General features: G+C 37.6%; 1 protein-coding gene and 1 long non-coding RNA gene across 2 annotated transcripts in view; one reads left to right on the top strand and one right to left on the bottom strand.

The window, feature by feature from the left end:
- LOC104150173 (adhesion G-protein coupled receptor V1) overlaps nt 1-26617 on the top strand; it is a 273763-nt gene that overhangs the window by 223858 nt on the left and 23288 nt on the right. Inside the window, exon 88 of the mRNA XM_068926389.1 lies at nt 6736-6857. Within this exon, the coding sequence (XP_068782490.1) occupies nt 6736-6857 (122 nt within the window). The remainder of the gene's footprint in view (nt 1-6735; nt 6858-26617) is intronic.
- LOC104150164 (uncharacterized) overlaps nt 3300-26617 on the bottom strand; it is a 52320-nt gene continuing 29002 nt past the window's right edge. The window contains exon 4 of the long non-coding RNA XR_011137591.1: nt 3300-6946. This is a non-coding gene — a long non-coding RNA (uncharacterized lncRNA). The remainder of the gene's footprint in view (nt 6947-26617) is intronic.

The following is a 26617-nucleotide window of genomic DNA, read 5'->3' as shown; positions in this document are numbered from 1 at the left end:
TGAATTATGTATCTATACGTAATATATTCTGAAATACATGATCTAGGTCAAATTCTTCTTTTTTTGTGAATATTAATTGCAAAAACTTTATCAGAAACCTGCCTGTCTAACAGAATATGGTATTCAATGGGCTAGTCATGGTTTGCTGAAGAGAGAGAGCTCCCAGACAGTCCGTCACTAGGAGTCCTTGGCACTCCATGAAAGCGGTTGGTTCTTTTTCTAGAGCATTCTAGAGCATTTTGCTAATGGAAAATCTTCAGATTTTCTCTGTGGCCATGAGCTGATCTTAATTTCATAGTGCTTGTTACTTATTTCTATTTTAACTCCTTTGTTAGTGTGTGTCCCAGAATCACAGAAGGACAGAATGGTTGAGGTCGGAAGGGACGTCTGGAGATCATCTAGTCCAACCCCCCTGCTCAAGCAGGGTCACCCAGAGCACATTGCCCAGGATCGCGTCCAGGCGGGTTTTGAATATCTCCAGGGAAGGAGACTCCACAACCTCTCTGGGCAACCTGTGCCAGTGCTCTGTCACCCTCACAGGAAAGAAGTTTTTCCTCATGTGTCCTGTGGTTCATTCAGATTTTAGGCTGCTTCTCTGCTCAAGTGCACATCCTTCAGTTTCATAACCATAAAGTATAAGATGCTGAGCAAGAAGGCATTTTTAAAGAACTGCTTAGTATACAGAGTGGACAGTTGTTGACCGGAATTAGGTAAGTGCATTTGCGCTGCTGCTTCTCTCTCTCGTAAAACAGGTTGCAGCAGGCTACATCAAATTATTCTGTCATAATCGATATGCATTACAGAAGGACAAGAGAGGTTAGACATGTAAACTACTCTATCATTATATTAAACTGAAATGACATATAAGAATCCGCCTCAATTTTCAAATTGCCATTATATGAATCATCAAAGATGTGACAATGGACTATAATGTGGGACACTGCTCTGCTTCTCTTTGTTTTCTTCCTGCTCTTCTCCCCTCTTAATTTCCTACCTACCTTTCCTCTTCCTCCTTATTTCTCAGTTGCCCCCATTTTGTTCATTATTTCTTCTCTTCTTCTCAGCCTAGGACTACCAACCGTCAGCAGCAGCTCTTAGTGCTACTTGGTGTAGGTGGCAGAAGGTTGGCTGGTATCTCCCTCCTGTGCTTTCTAGAATAGGTGTGTCCTAACTATGAGGAGACTTACACCTACAGGATGCATTTGCCACTGGCAAATTCTCTCTCCTTTTTTTTCTTTTCTCTCCAGTGTCTAAACGAGCGCTATTCAACTGGCAGAATCTATTCCAGGCCCAAGCTATGAATAAATTTTGCCAAAGTCTTATTGTATGATGTAAGATCTTGTATTTCTCACCATTTTTCCAGTCCTTCAAGGAACATAGATGTATGAATTGTTGCAGTTCTCATCTGTGAAGGAATCATGCAGAGATTGACTGGCCCAGCCAAACTGTAGCTGATATACTGCTTCCGGCTTTGTGGACTGCAGTAAACTAACCCAGCCTGTTTAGGTAAAAGCTGTAGGTATATGAACTTCATCATCAGGTATTTCTCTGCATAGGCCAGTACAGATGTCTTACAGCACAGCAGCAGATGAAAATCCAAAATTCTTAAAACTGGCACGATAGTCTTTCTTTTCTTTGTGAGGTTTATTTAAGAAATTTAGAAAAGGGTGGGTGTACATTGTTACAGATTTTAAACAACTCTAGATGAAAGCATAGCTCTTTAGGAATGTTCTGGGTTTTTTATTTGCTTCTATTTCTTGTTCTTGTTTTTGCTATAAGGAGGAAACCAAACAACAAAAGCAAGGCCAGCAGGCATTTTGGTTGAGCTATCTGGCTTTTTTTTAGCTGAAACTTAGGCTAGTGATTGCAAAGCCATGGAATTCCTTGCCACAGGGCACTCTGAATTTTAAAAGTTCACAGTAATGAGTTTGAGAGGAGACTAGATAAGTCTGTAAAAGAGAAGTCCTCTGAAAATAACTAAATGTAGAGAAACTGTGGCTGCTTCAGGAATTTCCTGAGCTGTAACTAATTGAAGGATGGGAGAATTGCTGGGAGAATTATCATATTTGATTGGCCCGCTTTTTTGGCATCTACTTTTGGCCAGTGTTGGAGGCAAGGCTGGATAAATATTTGGTCTTACATGTTCCCGTTGAGGAAATTGTCCATTTCCAATATGTTAATACTTTTCCTGATTCATGAATTTTGTAATCTGATCATGAAAATCTATATCATGAATATAGATCATGAATCTATATCAGTCTGTCTTTCAAATCCCACTAGCATCACTTTTTTGTAAATCATGGGACAAAATCTTGACTTTTTACTCTAAGCACTCCCCTGCTGTAGTAAAACTACAGTTTTACCACCCGTAAAACCTTGATTATATGCAGCACAGCCCTCTGAACAATAATCATTTCAGAAAAATCAGTGTCCTAAATAAGTTTATAAGGAAAATTAATCTTTTCTCAGCAAAGGGGAAGAAGTGAAAAACAGTGGGAAAATGTAGCTGATTGTGTAAATTAAATGTATGAAATTTCACTTGGTGGATATTTAACGCCTGAACTGTAGTAGGTTTTCAAACTCTATACTAAACTGCAACTAGAGCTGGGTAAACTGCATTTATCTATACTGAGTCATCAACCCTGCCCATGTTTCTTCAGCCTGTAGTCAAGGAAGAGGGGAGATATTTCAGGGAGAACCATGAACAGCCAAGATGATGATATTTGCGTACATACATATATATTTATATTTAAAGAGTGGGTGGACTGTCTGTTGCTTAAATAAAACCTTTCATCATTCCAAGTACTAAAAATGTATGGTAATAGTGCAAAAAAATGGGGACTAGCATGGTTCAAATGTATAGTGCTCAACAAAGCTGCTTGAAACGTCTCATCTACATCATACTGACGCTGAGTTGAATGTGCCACCGTAGTCTTTCATCACCTAAGATTTAGCAAGTGGTGTAAAGCTGAATGGCAGAATTTTGATTTAGAGTGAAATTCTTGTAAGTGAAAGCACGTATCTAGAAATACCTGTTGAGTTTGTATGGGAGGGGTAATTTTTTTCCCATATGAAGGAAACCATAGACAACTAGACTCTATTCTGGTTCATTTCAAGCCTATTTATTGGCACCCTGTTCCTTTATGCAGTTGTCTGTTTTTACAAGCTTAAAAGAGATTGTTTGTTGCTGATTACCTGATATGTTTGTTGCAGTTTTTGAGCTTTTGTTTGATCAAAATACAACAAATTATCTGAACAAAGTGTCAGTGAAGTGAATTCAAACATCTGAGACTTTAAATACTGCCTAGATTTCAACTTTATTAATAGTTTACAATATCCATAGTGAAGCAATTGTTATTGACAAAGATAAAAAAGCAGAATCTTTAACTATGAACGTTCAGCATGTGGCAAAAAGTAGGTGTCTTCAGACGTTTTTATCAGTATAATGCACATATAACTCCTGTAATTCATATATTAGTATTCAGTGGTGTTCATTACGTAAACTTTTACCAGAATTACTCCTTAAGATAGACTCCATAGACATCTTGTTAGATATAGTGGGCTTGATATGGTTTTACCTATGGTAATTTTACTCTGGTGAGATGGCATTGAGTTTATTAAAGTTCCTTTTCACATACGCTTGAAGATAACGAAGTCATAAGCATATATGATCTAGAGAGCGTATTTGACCATTTTCTTCATCTTTACGTATACACCTATTTCAACAATCTATGGTTTCAACCATCTGGTGGTGTAAAGTTATGATCGATATTGTGATATTTTTTCCTATGTAATATTTATATAGTAAAAGCAGAAATTACGATGTTGCTTTCGGCATATTCTACTGCCTGCTGCTTGTCCTCCCATAGCTTGTTTTCTTCTCTCCGCTTCCCCCACCTGAACTGAACTGTATTACAGAGTAATATAAAGGCCAAATCATTATTTGAACTTCCTGAGATACTTTCTGAAATTGCCAGCTTAGATCTGTTTGGTGTTTAGAAAATGTATGCAATAGTGATCATTAATTGCCAGTCTACTACATCAGCTGAATTTTATAAACAGCTAAAGTTTCTAAAATGATTTTGAGATTTAAACAAAAAGATTATATTTCTTTCCAGTGATACTTGTGCACGTATAAATAAATAAGTCATTCTACAGATAACTCAGCTTATCATTAGAACTATATAATTACAAGCAGCAAAATTTTTGCTCTATGTTTTCTTGTTTTTATTTCGATAAATTTGGCAATGACTATAACATCGAGTATAATGAGGTTGTCAATTCTTATTTTTTTGTGAACGTCGTTAAGGATACATCTAATAAGTATTTGGATTTGTTTCATTAGTATGTGCAATATAGGAAAAATAGGAAAAAAATAAATACTTAATGCTCTCTTTCTTACTATATTACTTGGTGCTTTACAAGGCTTTGCATTTTTAAATATTATAAAATTATTATGATGTTAGCCATCTATATTAGTAGCATTTTAAAGAAAAGCTTGTTCCAAAGTCCTTTGGGACAAGAGGATTTTTTCCATTGTCTCCAAGGGACTTTGAGACTGTTTCCACTCTATTCATCTAACAAAACCGAGTTTCTCCCAGTCTAAAAACAGAAGTACAGAGCCTTAATTTTCTTCCCCGATGCTGCTCTGAAAAATGCACACATATTATTACTGTTATATTATGGATCAGAGTTCCTCAGGTAGTCTCAAACCATTAAAAAGTTTTCACCTGGTCTTGGCTCGCCATGGGTAAAGTGATTTTAGTTGCTTAACAGGCATCTAATGTCATTTTAGACAACCAAGATTATCCAGTCTGGCCTCCAGCTGCCTCTTCATAAGAAATGGGTTATCCTATATCATATGTACTGATCATGTACAAATGCTTTAGATATCTTATGGCATCAGTCAAATGACTCTAATTCTAAGGCACCTGTATCCCACCCATGACGTCTCTAAACGTCACCAGACATCTCATAGAGTGGTTTCCTGACATCGACAGCCGGCCTGGAAATCAAGACTCTGCATCTTCCCTTCTGCTGAGGGCAAGCTAGTAACCCTTAGTGCCCAGAAATGGTGCTATTTATCGAAGATCAGACTAGAGAGGATTCCTATTGTGTCCTCAGACATAACTGCAGAACAGTACCTTTAGTGTGATTACAGCTGAACTTTCTAAGTCCCTTGCTTAGAAAATGTGTCTATCTTAAAGCTATAATGGCATTTGTAATTTCCCAGTTAAAAAAAGTACTTTTTTTATCCAGTAAAAAGCAAGGCTTTGTTAACTGTTCTAGAGAGCTAGGTTTATTTTAGTACTTGAGTTTTCTCACCTCTGGTTACCACTTCTCTAACAGTATGGTAATGTTTATGTGTAACACAGGATCTCATTTTAAATCAGTAAGGAAGTACACATCTTGCTTACATGTTGTGTCACATTAAGTCGCTTTGTCAAACTATGGTTACAGATCAGCCCACGCTGAGGTTTGCACCTCAGGTTTTACTGAGCAGTATTAGGCTTTAGTTTGGGAAACTTAAAAAACACAGTACCTGTTCACATTGTGCTTCACTTCAAGCTGTTCTCTCATTTGTAAAAATATAAACATTAATTTCAGAAATTCACTTCCATAGTATTCATTAAATCCCTATAGCAGCTCCTCCCTGCCTTGCTGGGAGGTAGCCCTGGCTTTGGCTGTTGCTTACGTTCACATGACCTGTGCTATTTGTATCATATTAAACAAAATACCCAATGTGCTCCCATACAGCTGTTTCCAGAGCAATGCCCGTCTGCAATGTGTCCCCCCTCTGTGCTGACGTCGCAGCACTAAGGGCAATGCCTTGCAGAGCACCGCTGCACCTCAAAATGTGCAAGCCTGGGCAAACATGGACTTTGAAGTCTGTCCTGAATCCTGTCAGTAGCAGGAGCCAGCATGCTGCCCCTTAGTATCAAGAACAGAATTGGGTGGGGAATGAAAGCTAACTTCTGCTTTCCTTTTTGTGAACTGTGTTCTACATCGGCATCTTCCCTTCAACAGTGTTTAAATCTTTTCTATTATACATAAAATAAGAAATATAAAATGCAGCTATATATATATCTACTGGATTTGTGTGCTTAAGGCCAGGTTCTGCACGTGTCTTTGAATGTGAATGAAGTTAACTGGTGCAAATGATGTCTTTGAGAGAATCCTTGACTGAATAGAGATATTTGCTTAAATTTTTATAGGATCAGGTGCCTTCTCATTTTCAATTTGCAGTAAAAGTAACAGCAAATCAGTGAATAAGCTATTCTCACACTATAAAATCCCAGAGCCTTGGCAGTTTCTTCTATTGATAATGTTAGGGTTCTTTTCCCTTTTCCCTCAGTGCTTGAAAATCCATTCCCTCCCCAAATTTCCAGACTTTCCAAGAACTCTCCAGCGCTTACCCAAGTTCAGTGTGCGCTTCCCACTCACAAAGCAAGCCCTGTTACCTGGTTTGCAGGGCAGGGCTGTGGTCCCCTGCGCCCCCCAGCCCTTCCGCAGCCAGCCACGCGCTCCTGCAGGCATCCCAGCCGACGGGGAGGCACTAGGAGCCCTGGCCCCCCTGGCCTGGGGCAGGAGAAGGGTGACCTCAGAGATGCGGCTGCCCACCGCTGGGGAACAGATTCCAAGATTAGGCTGGAGACCAGGAAACTTCTTTCTCCATTGGTAATGCATTAAAAAGTGTTTTTAACAAAGCACATAAACTGTGTTTATGGTTTTCAGAGATCCCGTTGGTCCTCTATCTCTTTGCCCTGATTTCCGTCACCTGGCTGTGGGGAGGACTGCACATGGCTTACCGGCACCTCTGGATGTTAGTCTTCTTTATCATCTTCAACAGCCTGCAGGTAAGCTGGTGCTTTTTCCTTCTGTCCTGTTACTGACATTGGGATCATCTCCACTGCTTGTATTATGCTTGGCATTTCAGCTTGACCAGCTAAAGGAAAACCAGAAACAAGTAGAGGTTAGTCTGTGACACATGGGCAGTGCTAGTTATGTATTCTACTTATTTCTGAAATTAACATATAGAGTATATATTCGAGGAAGAGATGTGTTGTTTTGAAACAATAGCAATAATCGCATAGATTTAATTTCAACGTTAATACACTGGGAAAGAAAATTACTTGCTTCTTTACATAAGACATTACTGAGGTAATTATAACAATAAAACTGAAGTATCTGCAGCCATTGCAAAAGCATTGAGTACCTCAGTTTTCTGTATCTGCTAGCGCTACTTAAAAAAAACCCTCAAAGCTGTAATATTATGTAACTGTAATATTAAAATTTTTTTCATTATTAGAAATGAGCCTCGAGGCTTAGCTCTTCCCGTACAGCACACACATTGGTAAAACAAAGATCTTTTCAATGCAAAAATTAAATACATACTAAATGTTGAATATTAGTTACAAAAAATACAAAAATGAACGCAAACTCACCTTGATACATAGGGCTACATATTAATGTGGATGATCCATTCCACAGAAAGGGGCCTTTGCAGAATTTCGTACATGCATGTACTTCCCTTGGACTCACTACTATATTACACTGAATTTAAAACAATGCAATATAGTGTGGAATTGTTTACAGAACAGAGGACAGTATCAAGGGTGGGAAATGCCTGAAAACTGTGAAATGATGAGGAATTAAATATATATGTATCTAAAGCTAGGCTATGCAAGTTCGTCAGCCATCTTTATCACAGAAATATCCATGTCATCTTCCTAAAGTCTATCATGTATTATTTACCTGTATTCAAAATCTGTGAACCTCATGAAATAGAAATTAATAAAAAAGGTATTTTTTCACACAACAGATTAATTTTAGAATTGAATTCAGAAAGCGGGATTTTCCTCAAGCAGAAATCTACACACTTGCAAAATGGACGTCTCGGACACAACTATGTTTTTAAACTGAAAAAAACCAAATGTAGTTTGCTTTCCTTGTAATGCATCTAATTATGCAGTCTATACTGGCATGTGAGATGGGTCAAATTAGGGTTACGGGGTTTTTTTTTTTGAGTTATGCGAACAGATTTCTCAGCTTTTCCACCCCTTAATATCAAGTATATTATACCCTTTAAAAATTCTTATTGGTAATTCTCTGTGAGCAAATAAAATTGATTTTTATGAAGGCACCTGGGCTTCCTCTTAGTGAGACTACCGCAGCTCTGCTCTATTGCTATAGCCACTAGCAATGTCTGTTCCCTCCCTTTCCTCTCCCCCTGCAAAATCACAGAGTATAGGCAACCCCCGACAAGAGCTTTAGCAGTAAAACGATAGCTATTGGGGCTTTACAGTAAAACATATCACTGATATAAATCATTAGATGTGTGGTGAGTGACAGGTGCGTGTATGTATATGTAGATATGGTATCTATTTATATACCCATGTGTATATCCTCCCTTACTCTCTTTCTGTGAAGAATTATTACTGCAATCCTGTACAGCTTTGTGTAACATAGGTCTACCTTTGCTACAAGTATTTGGAGAAGGTAGCTTATAACAGATTTTATTCGAGAGGTATCACTTTTGCACTAGCTCTGTAAATATGCATGGATATTTAATTTAAAAAGACTTTATTACTGGGGATATTTAGAGAAGATGGATATGAATAGTCTGTGAGTAACCTTGAGAAAGATCATTCATAGCCAAAATGTTGACCCTTCTGTATGACTGCAAGAAGATACTTTTTATTAGTCTATTGTATATAACTTAGAATGTCTTATTCAAGTAAAGAAAAGCAAAGAAACAAAGCTGTAGACTTATTTTAATTAATGTTGCAGATTTCAAGACAGTAATTCATATAATAGAAGCAAGAAATGATACTGGATGTTGAAAACCAGTCATGTAAAATATGAGGCCCGCAAGGTCTGTAGAGGATTCTTTGTCCAGTGTGATATTAGGTAATATGGAAAACACAGATATAAAAGCATATATGGAATAATATTTAACTCATAACTAATATTTGAGAAGCACCTTTGCATGACCTTGCAACCTTGCAAAGTTAGAATTTTGTTTAAATCTATTTAGTAGTGGGAGGAAAATATTTACTTTTCTCGATCCACGTGAAGTTTTTCAGTTGGATGAATGTAATGCCCGTTATGTAGTTTAGTTTCCATTCATGCCTTTAAAAATCTCTGAACTCAAGCAGTAGATTATTTTTTTCCTTTATTGGCTAATCCTTTGTTGTTGACTGATCTCTTACCAGCATTGCTTGTCTACCCAAAAGATACATGCCAATAAGACCTACATAGGTAGCACATAGGAGTCTTGAGTGCTTCTGCTGGAATTTGGCTTTATGGGTATTTTGATGTCAGAATTATTCCTATCCATAATTTCATGTAACTGAAATACATATTTTGCATCTATTGTTTGGGTCCTCAAGAACCTCACATAAATAAAATTTTCCTTATCAAGAGCTACACTTTTCCAGCAGCTGTATCTTGCAACAGCGATGGGTCATGCACAAAGATCAAATAACTTTCATTGGTAGCTGCAATTCTAATCTTTGAGAGATGCGTCCCCATTTGAGTCTCTATGCTCAATTAGACAGCTGGGAAATAAATACTCAGAAATTTTATTTGAGATCCTGTCTCCTTCCAAGGAGCCAGGAAATGAAAAATTAAGCCTCAAATATTACAGGCTTCACCCTTTCAACTCCTAGGCTTGCCTCTGATTGTTACCATTACCTTACAACACTGTGCATGGAGCACAGCCGTAGTTTCAAACCTGTAGTGAAGCCAGATTGCCAGCGTTGCCCTCCTACCCATAACTCTTTATGAAACTCTCTACCAACACAAGCAACTGCTTCACCAAATAGATATGAATTGTGCTGTGAAGATATAATGTTAACCATACTGCTTTTACCCTCAATAAGTTTGGCTATTGAACTAGGAGCACATACTCTGAAAATGTAAGTCTTTTCTGTGAATCACTCAGTCTCCTAGTCCTTCCAGGTCTGTCTTTAAATATTTTCAACCTCTCTTTCAAGTGACAGATATCACAGTTCTGCAGCAGGATTCTTTACCTGCTTCTTGGTAGACTGCAATACTATGGTAGGAATACAGGAATAGAAAAAAATAAAGAATTGAGATGTATGCTGTCTGCCAACTAATCCCTAAATAAGCTTGTTAAAGAAACTCGTACTCCTTTGGTTTGTCTCTTTTGTATCAGGACTGATATATTTGGCTTCTTGCCCTAGTGAAAGATGATAGTATTGGGTCCTCAAGGTAGAAGAGCCATCACATTTTACTTTTTAAAGTATAAAGCTATCAAATGTTTAAAGGAAAAAAAAAAATCTTTCTAATGTGGGGTACCCTGAGAAGAGTAGTACAAATTGAGGAGATCTTCTTTCACAGTACTACAGCTGTTTATGTTTCTTTGCTTGTTGTAATAGGCAGTTGTCTTCAGTGCTTTGTATATCTCTACAATAAAACATGTTTAAAAAAATATTTCCTGGAACACCACCACATTTTAAATAACCACACCACATATATTGTTCTCCTTTTTTACAAGTTACAATTATCTGATCAGGAAACAGAAAAACTGCCGTGTGACTGAGGTGACCAGACATGCAGCATGAGTTAAAAAACAGTGAAAGATCAAGGTGAACAGTTTGTAAATAATACTCAATTTCCTTAGTTTTTGCTGTTCATCAAATAACCATATATATTGAATTATCTTAATAAAAGAAAATGTCAGTATGCAAACTATTTGTGTGTAGAAAGAAATTATGTATAACAAATGCTAGTCAATAAATCAACCTTTTGCTGTAAGTTTTATAAAGCTTTTACATATTATACTTTCACTAATGAGGAGCTGGAAGAGCTAGGTTCTGGAGGCATACAGTCAGTGTTGAAAATTCCTTCTGGCCTACAGATTTGGCAAAGCAAGGTTTGTTCTTGACATGGGCAGCCAGTCTCCAGCGTCCTTTGAAGCTTTAATCTCAGTCCCACTATTTTGGATGGAGAGACAAATATGAAATAGGATTTAACAGTGGATAACACATTTTCAGAATTTTCGTTTAGTGTATGGTGTTTCCATGTCATTCCCAAATCTTATGTCTTTATCAGCTCTCAGATTTGATAACGGTTTTTAAAACTAGGCCAAGTGTTTCTGCAATACAAGGCTATTTTACCATTTATTGGTGGGCATTTTTGTTATACAACATGCCCTGTTTCGACCTGAGAACAACTCAGTGTTCATTAAGAGCTTTTCCCAGTCAGGAAAGAGAACATGAAATGGTTTACAAGAAACAGAGACCTGCTTCCCTGCTGCTAAAGAGTTACAGATCATGTAACAAAGAAGAACACATTACCATGTATTTGTTATCCAAATGGATTCAGCACAGGAGATTCAGAAGACATTATATATTATCCAATTTAATTGTTTAGCCTTATGACAAACATTGCCTAGGAAATGCACTTGATACAAAAATCATCTAGTAAGGACAAATTGTTTCCGAGCACTTCCTTTAAGAAATGGTTTCCATCAGAGATGCGTTTATAGTACAAACTATTCATATACATGGAGAGGAAGGATAGTCCTTTCCCTGTAACTTCAGGAATAAACATGCAAAGTGCTGTGTGGGGGGACAATAGGTGATTTACATGGTCATTGAGTAAACAGTGACCCAGAAAATAAATACAGCTAAACTGTTTCTGTTCACTGAGGCCAAAAAGAAAGTTTAAAAGGTATCTTAAATCTTGCCCATCCAGTGTGCTTTTGTAAAGTAGGAAATCCACAAATAAATTTAAAAAAGCGTAAGAGGAAAAGGATGAGAAGCATATTTAGGATATCTGATGTTTTGTGTTCCTCAGCAGTATGTTCCTGATTATACTACCCAGGCAGCATCTGTGTCACAGAAACATACTCCCGTGTTCTCATGTGAAAGGCCTTGGCTCCTGATCTTTTCAGTTGCAAAACAGAGAGTAACATTTGTCTCTTCTCTTTACATTTGATCGCCTAAGCAGATTTACACACAATATATTTGTTGGGGTCAGGAATAAAAGAATAAGTTGTTTGTCTCTAAAGGTTAGGATTTTGCAAGCCATTTTGCATATGCTATACTAATATAAATGAGCGCTGTGTTTGTCATGAGATTAATGGGGTGTTTTTGGTTTGCACAGCTACATCATCAGTGGCTTATTTACCATTCCATTAAGGCCTGATCCAAAGTTCACTGAATTGGGTGGAACTCATCCTACTATTTGCAGAGGGCTTGGGATGAGGCTTTAGACAGCCTATGAGGCTTTCCCCACAGCTGACTTGGTTTATTTTTACAGTTACTCAGGTACAATCTTGATTATTATCTGGCTGTATTTCTGGTACTCTGGCCTGGACACTCCAACCCTCTGCCCTATAACTATCTGCACTGCAAACTACATGACATTCGATACCCCTGAGCTACCTGTACGTAAGAAGGACCATATGTAGCCAGCCAGGGCAGTGCAGAGCTCAGCGGGTACCCTCAGCTTCTTGGCAGTGCAGATTAGCCTGTGTAGAATGGATTGTGTCTGTATTTCCAGTTAGCAAATTTATCCTTCACTCTCTTCCTCTTCCTCTGCAGCTCAGTGAAGTGTGGGGAAGGCTGTGGGCACTCTGGGAAAGGGGAGGTATCGCTGTGAGGCAGGATGTCCCACAGTGACCTCAGACCATGTCACAGACTGTGTCACAGAGGGTCTGTAAGGCCCCCAACCATCACCACTCCACACACCTTGCGGGCTTTGGCCCTACAACGGCAAGGGGAGTTGCACCGGCTATTTTAGGGTGCTTCCCCCGCCCCACTGTGCAATACACTATCACAGATAAGTAATGTAGCTATAATACATGTTGCTACGTTCAATGGAAGTATAGCCACTGAAAGGACTTGGGATCAGATACATTCTTTTCTTCCTCCAGCTGTGTCCTATCATCTATATTTCTTAATGCGGAGAATACAATAATAACCAACTTTATTTGATATCTATGGCAAATTACCTGCCTTTTCATTTTACATTGCTGCCAATCTCCTTGTGTCATCATAAATAGCAATTTTTTTCAATAATTCGGCTAAATGAGATATCTCAGTATAATCAGAATGTAGAATCAAGCTGTAGTTTGCCTTTAAGTCCAAACTTTTAAACCCTGTACTGTTATATTAAGATCATTAATTGATAAAGCACTGCCAACTCAGAGAATTCAGAGGTCATGAGTTTGGCTTTTAAATTTTGAAAATAATGAATTTCTTTAGAGTTGGCTGAAGTACTCAATGTCTTCTTTTTTTCCAAGTGATCTTCACAGGCAAAGCCTGCTGCCTGACCTCTGCATATACTGGCACAGTTTGAGAAGGAGAGAGCCAGCAAGTAGTAGAGGAGTAGCAGATTAGGGACTGCTTAGAGAAGCTGCCATACTCAGATCCATGGGGCTGAAAAGGATTCATCTGAAGGTGCTGAAAAAGCTGGCCCATGTGATTGTGTGCCCACTATCATTTTTAAAAAATCACGGCAATTGAGGAGATGCTTGATGGCTAGAAAAAAGATAGTATTGCTCTCATATTTTAGAAAGGTAGATTGTGACCTCAGGAAATTTGTGTATGACATTGAACTAGGGGGAGTGGCTGACAGGGCAGATGGCAGAACTAGTCTGGAGGGAGCTTAAAATAAACTTGAGGAAAAACTTCATGAGGTTCAATAGAGAAGTGCCAAGTTATACTCCTAAGGTGGAATAATCCCATGCATTAGTTCAGGCTTGGAAGAATCTGGCTGAGTATCAGTCCTGCTGAAAAGGACATGGGAGTGTGCTAGGCTGAGCATAACACACCAGTGTAGTCATCTTGTAAATAAGGCAAACCACATACCAAGCTGCATTAGGAGGAACATGGCCAGCAGATTGAGTGAAGTTATTATCCCCATCTACTCAGCGCTGATGAGGCCACACCTGGAATACTGTGTCCAGTTTTGGGACCCTCAGTTCAAGAGGTATGTGGAGAAACTGGTGAGGGTCCAGGAGAGGGCTACCAAGATGGCCAGAGGCCCAGAACATATGAAAAGTGTCCGAGGGAATTCTGTGAAGAGTGGCTGAAGGAGCTGGGCTTTTTCAGTCTGGTGAAGAGGACAGTAATGGAAAATGTAATAGCAGCATGCAAATTTTTGAAGGGTTATTAAAAAAGATGAGGGCACCAAACTCTTCTTGGTAGTGCTAGGTGATATAACAAAGGGCAGCGTCACAAACTGCAGCTTGGCAGGTTGGACTCTAGGAAAAATAATTCAGTAGGGGGAAGTGCAGAACTGGAAGATGTTGCCAGAGTGGTTTTGGATTGCCATTCTTAGAGGATTTCAGGATTCAGCTACACAAAGCCATACTGACCTGGTCAGTAGACTGGCCCTTTGAGTGGATTAAAGGTCCTCCCGAAGTCCCTTCCAACTCTTCTGTGATTCCATGAGTTGACTTGTTGGAAGCTCTATTTTCAAGCTATTCATTGTGATAGATAGACAACAGAACCAGCCACATGGTCCTGAGATCAGGAGTTTTAAGAAAAGCTTCAAATACCATAAGACTAATGATAAAATCCTAAAAGTTGGAAATGATACAGGCAGAAAACGTTAGGAAAGATATTAACCATCTTTAGGAGTAACTAGGGGGCAGTGAGTTATGGGCAATGAGTTATGTTTCTCATGTTTCAACAATGCAGAATTTTATATACGCATATATATCTTCATGCTGAATGTCATTATATTATGAAGGCTAATCTGAACTTTTCTGTGAAGTAAATGCATGTAACATCCTAATAGCCCCTAGAAAAAATAACCATTCCCTTTTCTTCCACCCACACATTTCCTGCAAAAGAACCTTCTATACTATACAAAGCTGATGTTTCACCAGTAAATGAGAAGGATGTTTTCTGCTTTTTCCTGGTAATAAATACAGATGAGGTCTTGTTTGGGGGTTTATAAAACTCTGGTTAAAAAAGAAAAATCATTCTGTTATTTTTATATACAACTTCAGTGGCCTCCAAGCAACTACTGTGGAAAGAGTAAATGGCATTACTGCTTTTATCTCTGACAGTTTCATTATTACTCAACATATTTGTGATACACAATTTCAGTAGAGGCCATGATACGCTGACTAAGATTTAATTTTGAAATAACACTGAAATAACAGGAATTCAGTAAAGATTGACTCTATCATTTTTTTCTGCTGGACTAAAAGCAGCTTCTGGTCTCTGTTTGTGTTGTATTTTATCCTTGACATATAATACATTTTAAACATGTGCTGCTGCTAGAAATTGTTTACATTTTTGGAATGCCATCCAGCTGATGAGAGCCCAAGGAATATGAGCTAAAGGACCACCACCCAGCCTTAATTCATAGGATGACTTGTCAAATTGGAAACAGAAGAGAATAGAAAGGGATATGAAAAATGTGTAGAAGACTGGGAAGGAGAAAATCACAGCATTTAAGTATATAGTCCTTATAGAATAATGCAAGAAGGAACTTTTTTCATGTGAGTAAAAATACTACATGCTGCAATCAGTTTAAAGCTCTGAGAAATTTCAAACAATAAATGGACTACCTAATAAGCTTTATCGGTTAGTGAAACTCGTATCTGTTGTGGGCAAGATACAATTAAAAACATCATGAAACTGTCAGTAAGACCAGTGCCTGGTAGCTTTTCCTCATAGTAGCTTTTAAAATTTTTTCTTGTGTTACTGTACCTTCAGATAAATTGCCAATTCTTCCTGTGAAGATAGAACAATAATGCTCTAAGTGTGGTTGATAATGGTTTTGCCAGCTTAGGCAATAATGGGTTAGAAGTTGTCCAAACTAGGACAGAGTTAAGCTAAGAGAAACTGTTGAATGGATTCTTCTTAGAAGTACTGTATTGTTGCAGGTTCTAATAGTTCATGACTTATTTGATATGAAAGTATAGTCTGCTTTTTTCTCTGAAGTGTTTTGGAATAGAGTAAGCAAAAAATCCTAAAAAAGTAAAGCTGAAAGGGACTTCTAGAAGCCATCAAAACCTTCTGTGCCACAACCTGGTTTCAGTTACATCTTATAAACTAAAAATATGTAATGAGGATATTTTGATCTTGGCAACTGTGGGCCTGTTAGTTGAATTTCAGTATTTTATTAAAGATAAGATACTTGGATATAAGTTAAAAATGCAGCTTGGATTTACTGAAGTTAGGCATTCTAGTCTAAGTCGTTATCTTGATGGGAAGTGGGCTAAATTAAGCAAAGGAAGTGCAGCAAATCTGTCCAGCTCTTAGGGAAGTATTTAATACTGTAGCATAACAAAATTGGAGAAGTAAGTGTAAAGGTCTGACTAAATGGGAAAAAAAAGCAAATGGTAATTTTGCATCTTGGGTTCAAAGTTCTCCAATATTTTCATTATGACTATGGCATAAAAAATGCTAATACAGCTTTTTGATTACACAAAATTAGGAGGTATTGGTTATTCAGAGAAGGACTGATGAATCATACACAATGAAATGGATGATCTTTCTTCTGTAGAATGAATTAATAGAAATTACATGAGCTCTGACAACACTAAGTGCAAAATTATGATGCTAATAGTGAAAAAATTTCTGCTATAAACTTGGTTAGCTAGATAGAACTGAGGAACAGAAACTGAGGTGGGTATACCACTTTATCGCAGCACAAATATGAATCACCAATATGATACAGCCATAAAAGAAGCAAATTTGATGCTAATCTGTACCCAATAGAGATATTAATGCCATTGTAAAAGGCACTGGTGTTGCATTATTTGGAATCCTGGGTACAATTCTGAGCATGGTGTTCGAGGAAAATTAATATTGTATATGGTAGGTGCAGGAAAAACTGTGTTAATGATCAGCAGGGATTTGAAAATCTTATTGGAGAAGCCTGAAAGTATTTTCCATGTCATCAGTCATCTGTTCTGCGTCTGCACACTTAGCTGGCCTTGGTCCAGCAGCTTTATAATCACATTAGTGTTGTGCTGCACCCAAGATAATATATCCCCTCCCCAGGAAGGCATTTTTTAGAAACTTACATCCTTTATCAGAGTTGACCCTAAATCAGAACAACCTGTTGAGTTCCAACACCTGAGTTCTGCTCTGGAGACAAGTTGGTGTGAGGGCACAAAGAAAGCTTAGAAGATTGCTTTGAAAGTTAAATTCACACTGAATACATTTACTAGCACAGTGGTCTGCCACTTACGGTTTGTATGCACAGTTAAATACCTAACCTGCTCAGAAATACTCTTTGTGACTGTGATCTCATAGCACTAAATTCTGTGATAGTTTTAGTATTTCCTTCTATTAAAAAAGGACCATGAATTTAAGGACCGTTAGCTGTACTGTCGTACAGTCATTCCAAAGTTGGTCGGTTTTAACGTTTTTAAGTGTAATGTTGCCAATGTTTTCTCTTCGTACTGAATTTTTGTAATAGATATTTTTCCTACAAAGAGGAACATGTCAACAGGTAAACCTAAGATCTGAATATACCCCCTTAGTAACTACTCTCTTAGGAAGCTCTCTAATGCATGTGAGGACTGCAAATCATTTGTGTCTAGAAAGAGTTGAGCAACTGTGAAGCTAGAGCTAACCACAGTTGGATGAAAATTGCTAAATTATGTTTTCTTTATTTTGAGCAAAATGTTAAGTGTTGCTCTTTTGCCTTTGCCTTGACAAAGGTCAATTGGATTTAAAAAAGCACCAAATCGACTTGTACTGTCAGCTTATTATTTGTTTAAATCTTCAGACGTGTTGTTTTGCTGTTACAGCAGAGTCATGGAAAGTTTTACAGACAGAGATATATTAGATCCTAAATTGCAAAACTGGTAACTACACCAATATTTTTTCTTTGTTCTTTGTATGTCTTCTTAAAAGAAGAGGAGGAGAAGACTTAGTTTTGACAGGGGTATCCTCTTATTGTTTGTATGTGCACGCGTGTGTATATGTATATAAATAAGACACGTGATCTATTGGAGTGCACGTTGTCCAAAGAGAGACTTTGTCATATTGTGATTGTGTTTCAGAAAACCTGTAACAGGAAAGCAGGCTGGAAATTGTAAGACTTATCCTGAGAAATGATCAGCTACCCTGAACACTCAGAAGACAATTTTGAATTTTCAGTATTTCTTAGGCCTCAGCACCCTCTAGGATTAATTGTTTTGAGCTCCAGGACACATAAATGTAGCATCTTAATAGTCAGAGTAATTCCTTTCTGAATGGAGTGGAGCCAGAAGCCCTCATGGGACCTTTTTTCCATTCCTAACTTTTGAAAGAGGTTAGGAAAACAGTTGCTTCTTACCATGAAGACTGCTGCTTTCCTGCAGAGCTTTAATATTCCCACACTAACTTTTGTGTCACCACCTATTAATAGCCAAATACACCAACCTATGTGACAGAAGTTTTTATTTCTTAAATACGTGCTACAGATATATTTTCAGTTCTGTCATTGCATGTGTATCTGTGGACAAAAAAGGGTAAGTCACACTACCCACCTCTAGGCACCTAAATTACTAAGCTAGTTTCTTTATGTGGTCAGTAAAGAGAGGTGATTCCGGAGGATGCCTCACTGTACACCGGATAAGTTCCTGTTTTCTGAATATTTTCAATTAATAGAACATTGCAGTATTGAGGCTCTTGATACTAAAATGTTATATTAAATAGAAATGCCTCTTTGTGTTCTTAAAAAGAAAAAAAAATGAAAATAATTAATATTCACATCAGGAATTGGTCACTTTCATGTTGTCCTTTAATGATGAGGAATGCTTTTCCTTTCCCTGTTATGCTATTTTTTGCTGATGAACTTCTAAAGTCTTGAGAAATAAGCTCACGCTAGGACAACTTGCTTTATCGGAATACTGCCTGGTAATTATTTAGTCTTGAGTATTTCCAAAGACTCAGAATCTATGTCTGTTTATTAATTGTAGTGCTCCAAAATTCATGCACAGGCCAGGATGTCACTGTATTAAATACTGTACAAACACAGACCGAAAAGATGTTCTGTGCCCTAATGAATTTTTAACTTAGGACATGAGACAACAAATGGACACACAAGACCGGCAGTACAAGAAGGCAGTTAGACAAGAGGCCAGCATGAGGGGCAGGCTGCCAGCTTTTATAGCCAGGGACATAAGAGGAGGACATCAAGAAGATGAAACGAGGCTATTCGAAGTGGTGCATGCTGGGAGGATGAGAGACAACAGGCATTAGTTGAAACAAGGTCCCTTCCAACCTAAAGTTATCGTGCGTTCGTAGCAACTGATTCAGAGAGGAATAAAGGTTTCTGTGCTTTAAGATTGCACTAAGGCCTGTAACTGTGGAAGATTTTGCAACAAGCAGCTGAGCTTCTCCCCTTCTTCCCGCAGCAGGAATCCAGTCCCATCCTTGAAACTCTACTGAACTTTAGTTATGAAGACAACCCTGTCCTTACTTGCTTCTCTGTCCCCTTTTGCATATTTTTTAAAATTCATCTAGACATCGCATACTTTGAGCACAGAAAGTCTGCTACTACCAGTTCTAATATTTCTTTGCCTGTTCTGAGGCCCTATTTCAGATCCTTTTTTCATTCTTCCCTAAGAAATAGATAATCTCAGAAGGAGAAACAAATCATTTGTATCCACATCACCACAAGGGCTTTGCTTGGCAAATAAACAGAGCGTAGGTGTCTTTCATAGGCTATAGGATAGGACGTAGTGAGAGGATGAGATTTTTAGACCAGTTGAAGTTTTTCTTAAACATCAGTGTAGAAATAGTCTAAGTAATTCGTCCATGATTATACTAGTCATGTGTGGTGAATTTTGGTTCAAGTTATTCTTCTAACCCCTTGAAAAGCCATGCAACTGTCCTACTTTCCTGTTGGACACACGAAAACCAAGTGGAGAAAGTATCTTTAGGGTAGCCCTCCTAGCTTAAAATTTTAGAAATGTTTCAACTAACAGAAATTGTTATAGTTTTGTCTCTCAGAAAATATATCTGTAGAAAAAAGAGACCTTATTTGGGGTATTTTTGGACCAATTTATAGGAAGACTTGAGAAATGCAGTTATTTTTATTAATGTAGTATACATTTTAATTTACTATATTGTGAAGAAATTACAAAGCAATCACAAGTAGTCTTTTTTTGCTCATGAAAATTATCACAATAGGCTACTTTGATAAAATATTTGAAAAATTGAGAATAAATTTTTTTTAACGACTGTCATTTTTTAATAGTTCATCTGGCCTATAAGTAGTAATGTCAGCTCTGTAGCAGTTTGTCATATAAGTATGAATTACTACAAGCCTGTCAATCTTCAGATTACTTTGCTGAGATGGGTACTTTCACCTCTGTTTTATAGATGGCTGGAATGAAAGCCATGGGAGGACAAATAACTTGTGTAGGGCCACGCATCAGTCTGATTTAAGATGAGAATTTAATGGCTCCCATAGCTCACATTTGTGCTCAGTTTATTAAACCATACTACTACTGATGTCTTATTCTGTACTGCCTCCAGTACTGTATTTTCCAAAAGGATTGTATTTTCTAAATGGAAGCCAAAGATGGTGCTAGTAGTTTATTAATTTTCTGTAATAGTAGAGAATATAAGGAACTGTGGGGTGAATGATTTTCAACATAATCTAAATAAAGACACTCCTTTTCCTGGAAACAGCTCTTCCTGGGTTGCTTCACATTGCCTCCCTTCTTTCCATTGGCAAAGAGCATTAGCACGCTCTGCTTAGTCACTTTGCTAACAAATGCTTGGCTTTTGGTAAGACAGTTTTGTAGTAGCTAAAATGTCAAGCATGGACTTGAAGAAAATAATGCAGTATATAATACTAAATGATGTCTAACTTACTTGCCTGGTAATTTCCTGTTGCACAGTACCAGTATAAAAAAGGCAAAAATAAATAAATAATTTAAAAAAAACCTAGAATCATAGCAACAGTTTTCTGCCAAGAACATGATTTCTACATGTTACATGTACAGCTTTAGCTATCTAGTGCATTAAAAGATTCTTTTATTAGCTTTGTTCACGTATAAACCTAAGATTTACTGTAGCTCTTTAAAAGTGCTTGAGTAAGATTTAAAGGGTTTAGTCATTTTTATTTATTAAAAAAAGAGGGTTCAGTCGTCAGGTCAATACTCAAAGACTTCATGTAGAGAGATGGAAGAGTCTTGTGGTTTGTGGTTTAGGTGTGTTTTATAGGTTACTTTATCCTATCCCATTGAGGAGGAGTAATTTCGCAGCCAACATTGCAGAGCGAGAGGATCAGAATTCATAGGCCTGGCCTTTACTGCTGTCTCCATTGCTATCCCTTGCTAACCTGAGCTAGGCAATAGGACCGAAAGAATCTCAGAAGAAAGGAGCCTGTAAGTTTATTGTATCCTCTCCTACTGCATGATGGAATTAGGCTCATTTCATTGCCTTTGAGATCCTTTTCCTTAACAAACTGAATTAAATATTGATTTCAGTTACCTTCCAATAACATGGAAAAAACTAATCTTTCCATTGAAAGCAAAACCTTCCTGTTAGCACATTCTGCAAATACTGAAAAAGATGCAAAAATATATACATTTTTGCAAAAAAAAGTCACTACATCCTTAAAGTGTGAGTGTTGTATTCATTTAAAATATCTGCACCGTGCTATGTGGTATGGCACAGATAATCCTAAACTGTTTTGAACCACACCTGGTATAGAGCCAAAAGTAGTATAGCTATGTCAACAAAGAGGCAGAGCCAGTGAGTGCGGTGCTGAGGGCAAAGCTTCTAAGCTGTTTACACAGCTACACTGCTTTTGGCTTGGCTTTTGCATATCACTGCTCTTTGCCATGGGATGTACAAACCGCTTTGGGTGTCAGATGTGGACTCTAGGCATCATCTTCCTCAATGGACATAGGCCTTTAGAGTGATCATTAAAGTGGGTCATGTTTTATATTAAATTTTCACTTTCATATATATAATTACGGTTCACTAAATAATAGAAGTTTTAGTAAGTGCTTAGTCAAATAAACATTGTTAAAGTCCAACAGGCTGCTATAATTATCGTAACAGCCATGCCACAAATATTGCTCTTATAAACATCTGCAATACACGCTATTTATGTCTACGCTATGTATTAATGTTTCATTTACCCTTTAAAAATGATTCAGAAATAGCATCTTGGAGCAGATTCTGCCCATTATCTTAGGATTAATAGTAATAAACAATCTCAACCTGATAAGTGTCCGCTTGCCTAGTGTAAAAATGCCTTCCTTGCGTAGCGTAAAAATGCCTTCTATAGACCAAAATGTTACTGATATTTTAAATGTGTTGTCTTCCAATCAGTCGTCTGTTTTCATGCTTTTATTGGATTGTATTATAGTACTTTCTTTCAGTGTAGAAGTTGAAGCGGTGTATGTGTGATATTCATATGTGAGATGAAATCGTAATCTCCGATTCCTTTTCTGTTGCTTTAAGTAAAGTCTGGAAAGATTGCTAGTATCACTACTTTTTCACTTTCCTGCTAAATTCCTTTCCAAATCAAGAAATTCAGTTTACATTCCATTCACTCTATTTTTTCAGTAAAGACAATATATAACAAAAGTGTGTCACATAAGTAAATGTATTATGTTGTCCTGATTCATAATGGTAAGTATAGTCTTCATTATGTGTTTATACTTTTTAATCGAGGGAAAAAACATCTTTTCAAGATAAATTATAACTAGCAATGTGTTATTATATTACAAGCAAAGTTGAAGCTAAGGCTGTAAATGCAATTACAAGTAACTGAATGTAAGCACTTTGAGTGTTTCTGTATTTGAATTCAAAGATAGTTCCATGTAAAGTACAGTTATCTGAGGCCTACAATGGAAGTTTACCTGTATGTTCAGACTTGCCTTACTTGGTAATTGTACTCAAAGAATAATTGTGCTGATAGGAAATGTTATGCCTGTGCCTAGTATATCTATGTTAAAGTATATATATGTTTATATATAAACACAAAATAATATGTATTTCTGTTACTCAGAAAATATATATTATATCTTAGACAACGCAGCAACCAGCTTAAAAACAATCTCACAGGCAGTTTGTAGCTTTGAAATACTTCTAACCAAAAAGGCCTTGGGATGATAATGAGGCAAAAGCTAGATATTTGAAGAAGAGAGGCAGCAGTGTCCCACTGAGAGTAGTTAGAGAAACTGGCTTGGCCAGTGTTAGTAGTATCAATATATAACATTGAACTGTAGTTTTTGGAGTGAGCCTGCCGCAAGAACCACCATCTCTGTACCAATGGCTCGTGTGCAGGTGTGCTTGATGCAGGTGCAAAGAATCAAGAGGTACCGTCAGTATATTACTATTTCTGCTGTCCTTACTGAGATACAGTGGTGAGTGTTAGACTATGGTTTTTTACATTCAGTGGAACATGTGAACTGGCACTGCCACACAGGTAAATGAGACTTCCAGTACTTGCCAATATAGCTGGGGTTTATAGACTTTATGTTTCATCTGTTTAACATAAATTTGCTTCAGAATCCACCTGCCTGGCAAAGTTTCCATTCAAAATAGAAACATGTCTTGCTTCAGAACTCTTTTCCAGTTCCTTCAAAACATTACTTTTACCTCTCATCAGGCTTTTCAGTACTTGCTTATCAGCCCATATTTTCTGCTATCTTCTGAAATGAGCAAAAATGAAATTATAAGCACCTGAATGTGTGCAGTCTGGAGTTGAAAGTCGGTGTTTGTCATGCTGTCTAACCTGTATGTGCCTCCAGGTTGGTGGCGCTCACCTGCCTGTGCTGGCCTTGCTTTGCAGGTTGACCAGGGCTACCTGGGATTGTGTGAACTCGAAGGAACAAGCAAGCTACAAGTCTTTCTCATAGCACTGATGAGGGGAGGGAGAATAGTAGAAATAGTAGATGCTTAGCTGTGATTGAAGGCAAGAAAGTGAAAAGGAAGAAAAGTTAAAAGCAGAACAGGAGAAAAAAAAAAGGCAGCTTTCCCCAATCTTCCTGCTTGGACTACTATGCAGATCTGTTTCTCTGGCTGAGAATTGGCAGCTTTTTGTATTTGCTTTACATTGGACTTGACTGTGCAGCCAAGACGGCTCTGTCAAACACTTTGGGTGGTTTTGCAGTGAGAAAACATGATACTGCAGAGCCAGCAGTTATTGCCATACAAGGGTGCTGGAAAGAATAGGCAGCAGTCCACAGCCCTCACACAAAGAGGGAAACCTCAAGAGGACAGATATTCCATGCTAAGTAATAGGAAAAATTAAAAAAAGCAAAACAAAACAACCCCTTCCCCAAAGCAACAGCTATTGCTTTGAAAATATGGAAAAGTCTATCCTTGAACAGCGCCTATCATTTTTTCTTCTTAAGAAACACTCCACAGATAGCGGGAATGGGTTGCAGAACAGGTCATATCCAAATTGTTCTGTTTCGTGCTGCAAGCACATCTTAGGTCACTTCTGGCATTAATCCATTAGAGAGAATTTCCAAAAGGGAAAGTAGCTTCTTATTTTCCAAGTACAAGCAGAGCACACGATTTGCTACGTGTTTCATGACTTGTCAGCAACGATCTGTTGCTGACAATGGGTAGAGCTACATTCCCACTAAATTCAATAAACTTAGCAAGGCACGAAAATTGAAAGGTTCCCATTACTTAGTTTTGAGATATGTAAACATATATATAAAAAGTGTATATCTTTTCTGTGGTATTACATTGATGTGCATTAACATCTAGTGTCGGCTTTTTTATAGGAAGAATAATAGAGAACTAAATAAGAACTACAAGGCCATTACTCTACCATGTGTTCTGTTCATCTCAAAAGCATACGGTGACCCCTGTTTAGAGTCAGTCAGTGGAATTACTACTATGTTCCTTTCATTCCGTTTTTAATTTATGTTTAAGTTTCCATCTTTCTGTCCAAGGCTTACATGTGGTATCCCTGTCTGTGCTAACACTTTTATTTAAAAAGCCACAATGTAAATTCTTTATGCCAGTGATTTTTCCATTAAAAAAACAAAAGTTGTAACCTGCAAAATGCAAATGCAAAGCTTTAGAGCTACCATTTGTTTTTAAAACTCTGTATGACTAAGTGTTATCAACCAAAAGGTTCTAATACAAGACTGACATTATATCTGTGTTTAATATGAATTTGCTTTAAAGTTTAGTTTGAGTAACATTATCTTCTGAAAAAAGATCTGATGAGCTCTTAGGGGTACTTTCTTTTATCCTATCCCTTCTCTCCTTGCACATATTGCAAGGAGGATAGAGGGGTAAAGGAAAATCAGCGCATTATATCAAGCCAGGAAGTGAATGATTTCAATGACAGAGCCAAATATATTATTGTACCTCCACCTACTCGTGTTCACCTACTTGTCAGATATGGAAGGACGTCTCATCCTTGTCCTCTTTTTTGCTGACGTTTCCCCTTCTTGGAGGAGCGTTCCTAACCAAAACAGTGTTAACTTCCTACTTTATAAATAAAACTTGCTGTCTCTGATGCTACAGAAAGGCAGTAAAGAACTACAGTAATTTTCATTAAAATCAAGGGGGCTAGGGAGTGTAAACTGCTGTTAGGATCCTATTATTATCATTTAATAGCAAAGCCTGCTACGCAGGACCTCCCCTTTTGAGACAGTCAGAGCTCTCTGGCAAAATAACTTGATGTAGTAACATACATATCTGTTATTCTGGCTATAAAAAGCCCGTGTCACGTACTAGTACATGCCATTGTAAGACACTTAGTGGGGTCAGTTTTAACTAAGGGGATTTTGAAGGTGATGAGAATTTATTCAGTTCCTAAAACATCTCTGGCGCTCTACCTGAGTGTGGCATGCCCAAAAGGTGTTTCCAATAGTCAGAGGTAGCTAGAGTACAAGAACACCTTATTCTCCTCAATCTTGTCCCCCAAAAGCCTTCTAGGTAGAAGGTATATGAGAATTAATCATATCAGTAGTCCACAACCCTTGGGTTCCCTCCTACCCTGATTTTTTAAAAATTTTCATGTATTTTGGGCTACTGACATAGCACCAGTCAGTTGCACATTTACTCTCGTAAGGCAGTCCAGAGAAATGCTGCTAAATAAATGGTCTTTCCCATTTCTCAGTCAGATATCACAGAGTAACAGCAAATACGGAGATAATAGTAGGCACAAGAGATATTTTGATGTTGCAAAAATTCATTAAAAGAAAAAAACTCATTGTTATAGCAGTAACGATGACAATCAGGGTTTTACATAGCCCTTCATTTTATGAGGTTTTTCTGTAATAGCAGGTAAGAGTTCAGCAGTAAACACAGAGTTAGCTTCTCTCTTTTGACCCTTCCTATCTGTAAATGCTGACTTTTAATTCCATCTCTTTTATTTTAACTCTGTGTATGTCATTAATATACATAAGTAGAAAATACTGCTTCCACAAAAAATAATATTAAAAGGACTATTTTAATGTTCTGCAGAAATATGACATTCCTGACTTTTTTATATGGACGGGACTGACTTGTATTCAATGATGCTAGATTGTATGGTTCCTGAATGTAGCTTCTTCAGTTGCTAGCTTCCCTCTTGAGTATTGCTTTCATACAATAGCTTTCAGCCTTTTTTCAGATACAATTATAGAACTAACTACTCTAACGTTATTAGACAGGGAATGTCTTGACCTAAGGGCATAGCTGAA

The sequence above is a fragment of the Struthio camelus genome, chromosome W (genome assembly GCF_040807025.1).
Source record: "Struthio camelus isolate bStrCam1 chromosome W, bStrCam1.hap1, whole genome shotgun sequence".
In the NCBI taxonomy this organism is placed as follows: domain Eukaryota; kingdom Metazoa; phylum Chordata; class Aves; order Struthioniformes; family Struthionidae; genus Struthio; species Struthio camelus.
This window is presented reverse-complemented; position numbering and strand designations above follow the sequence as displayed.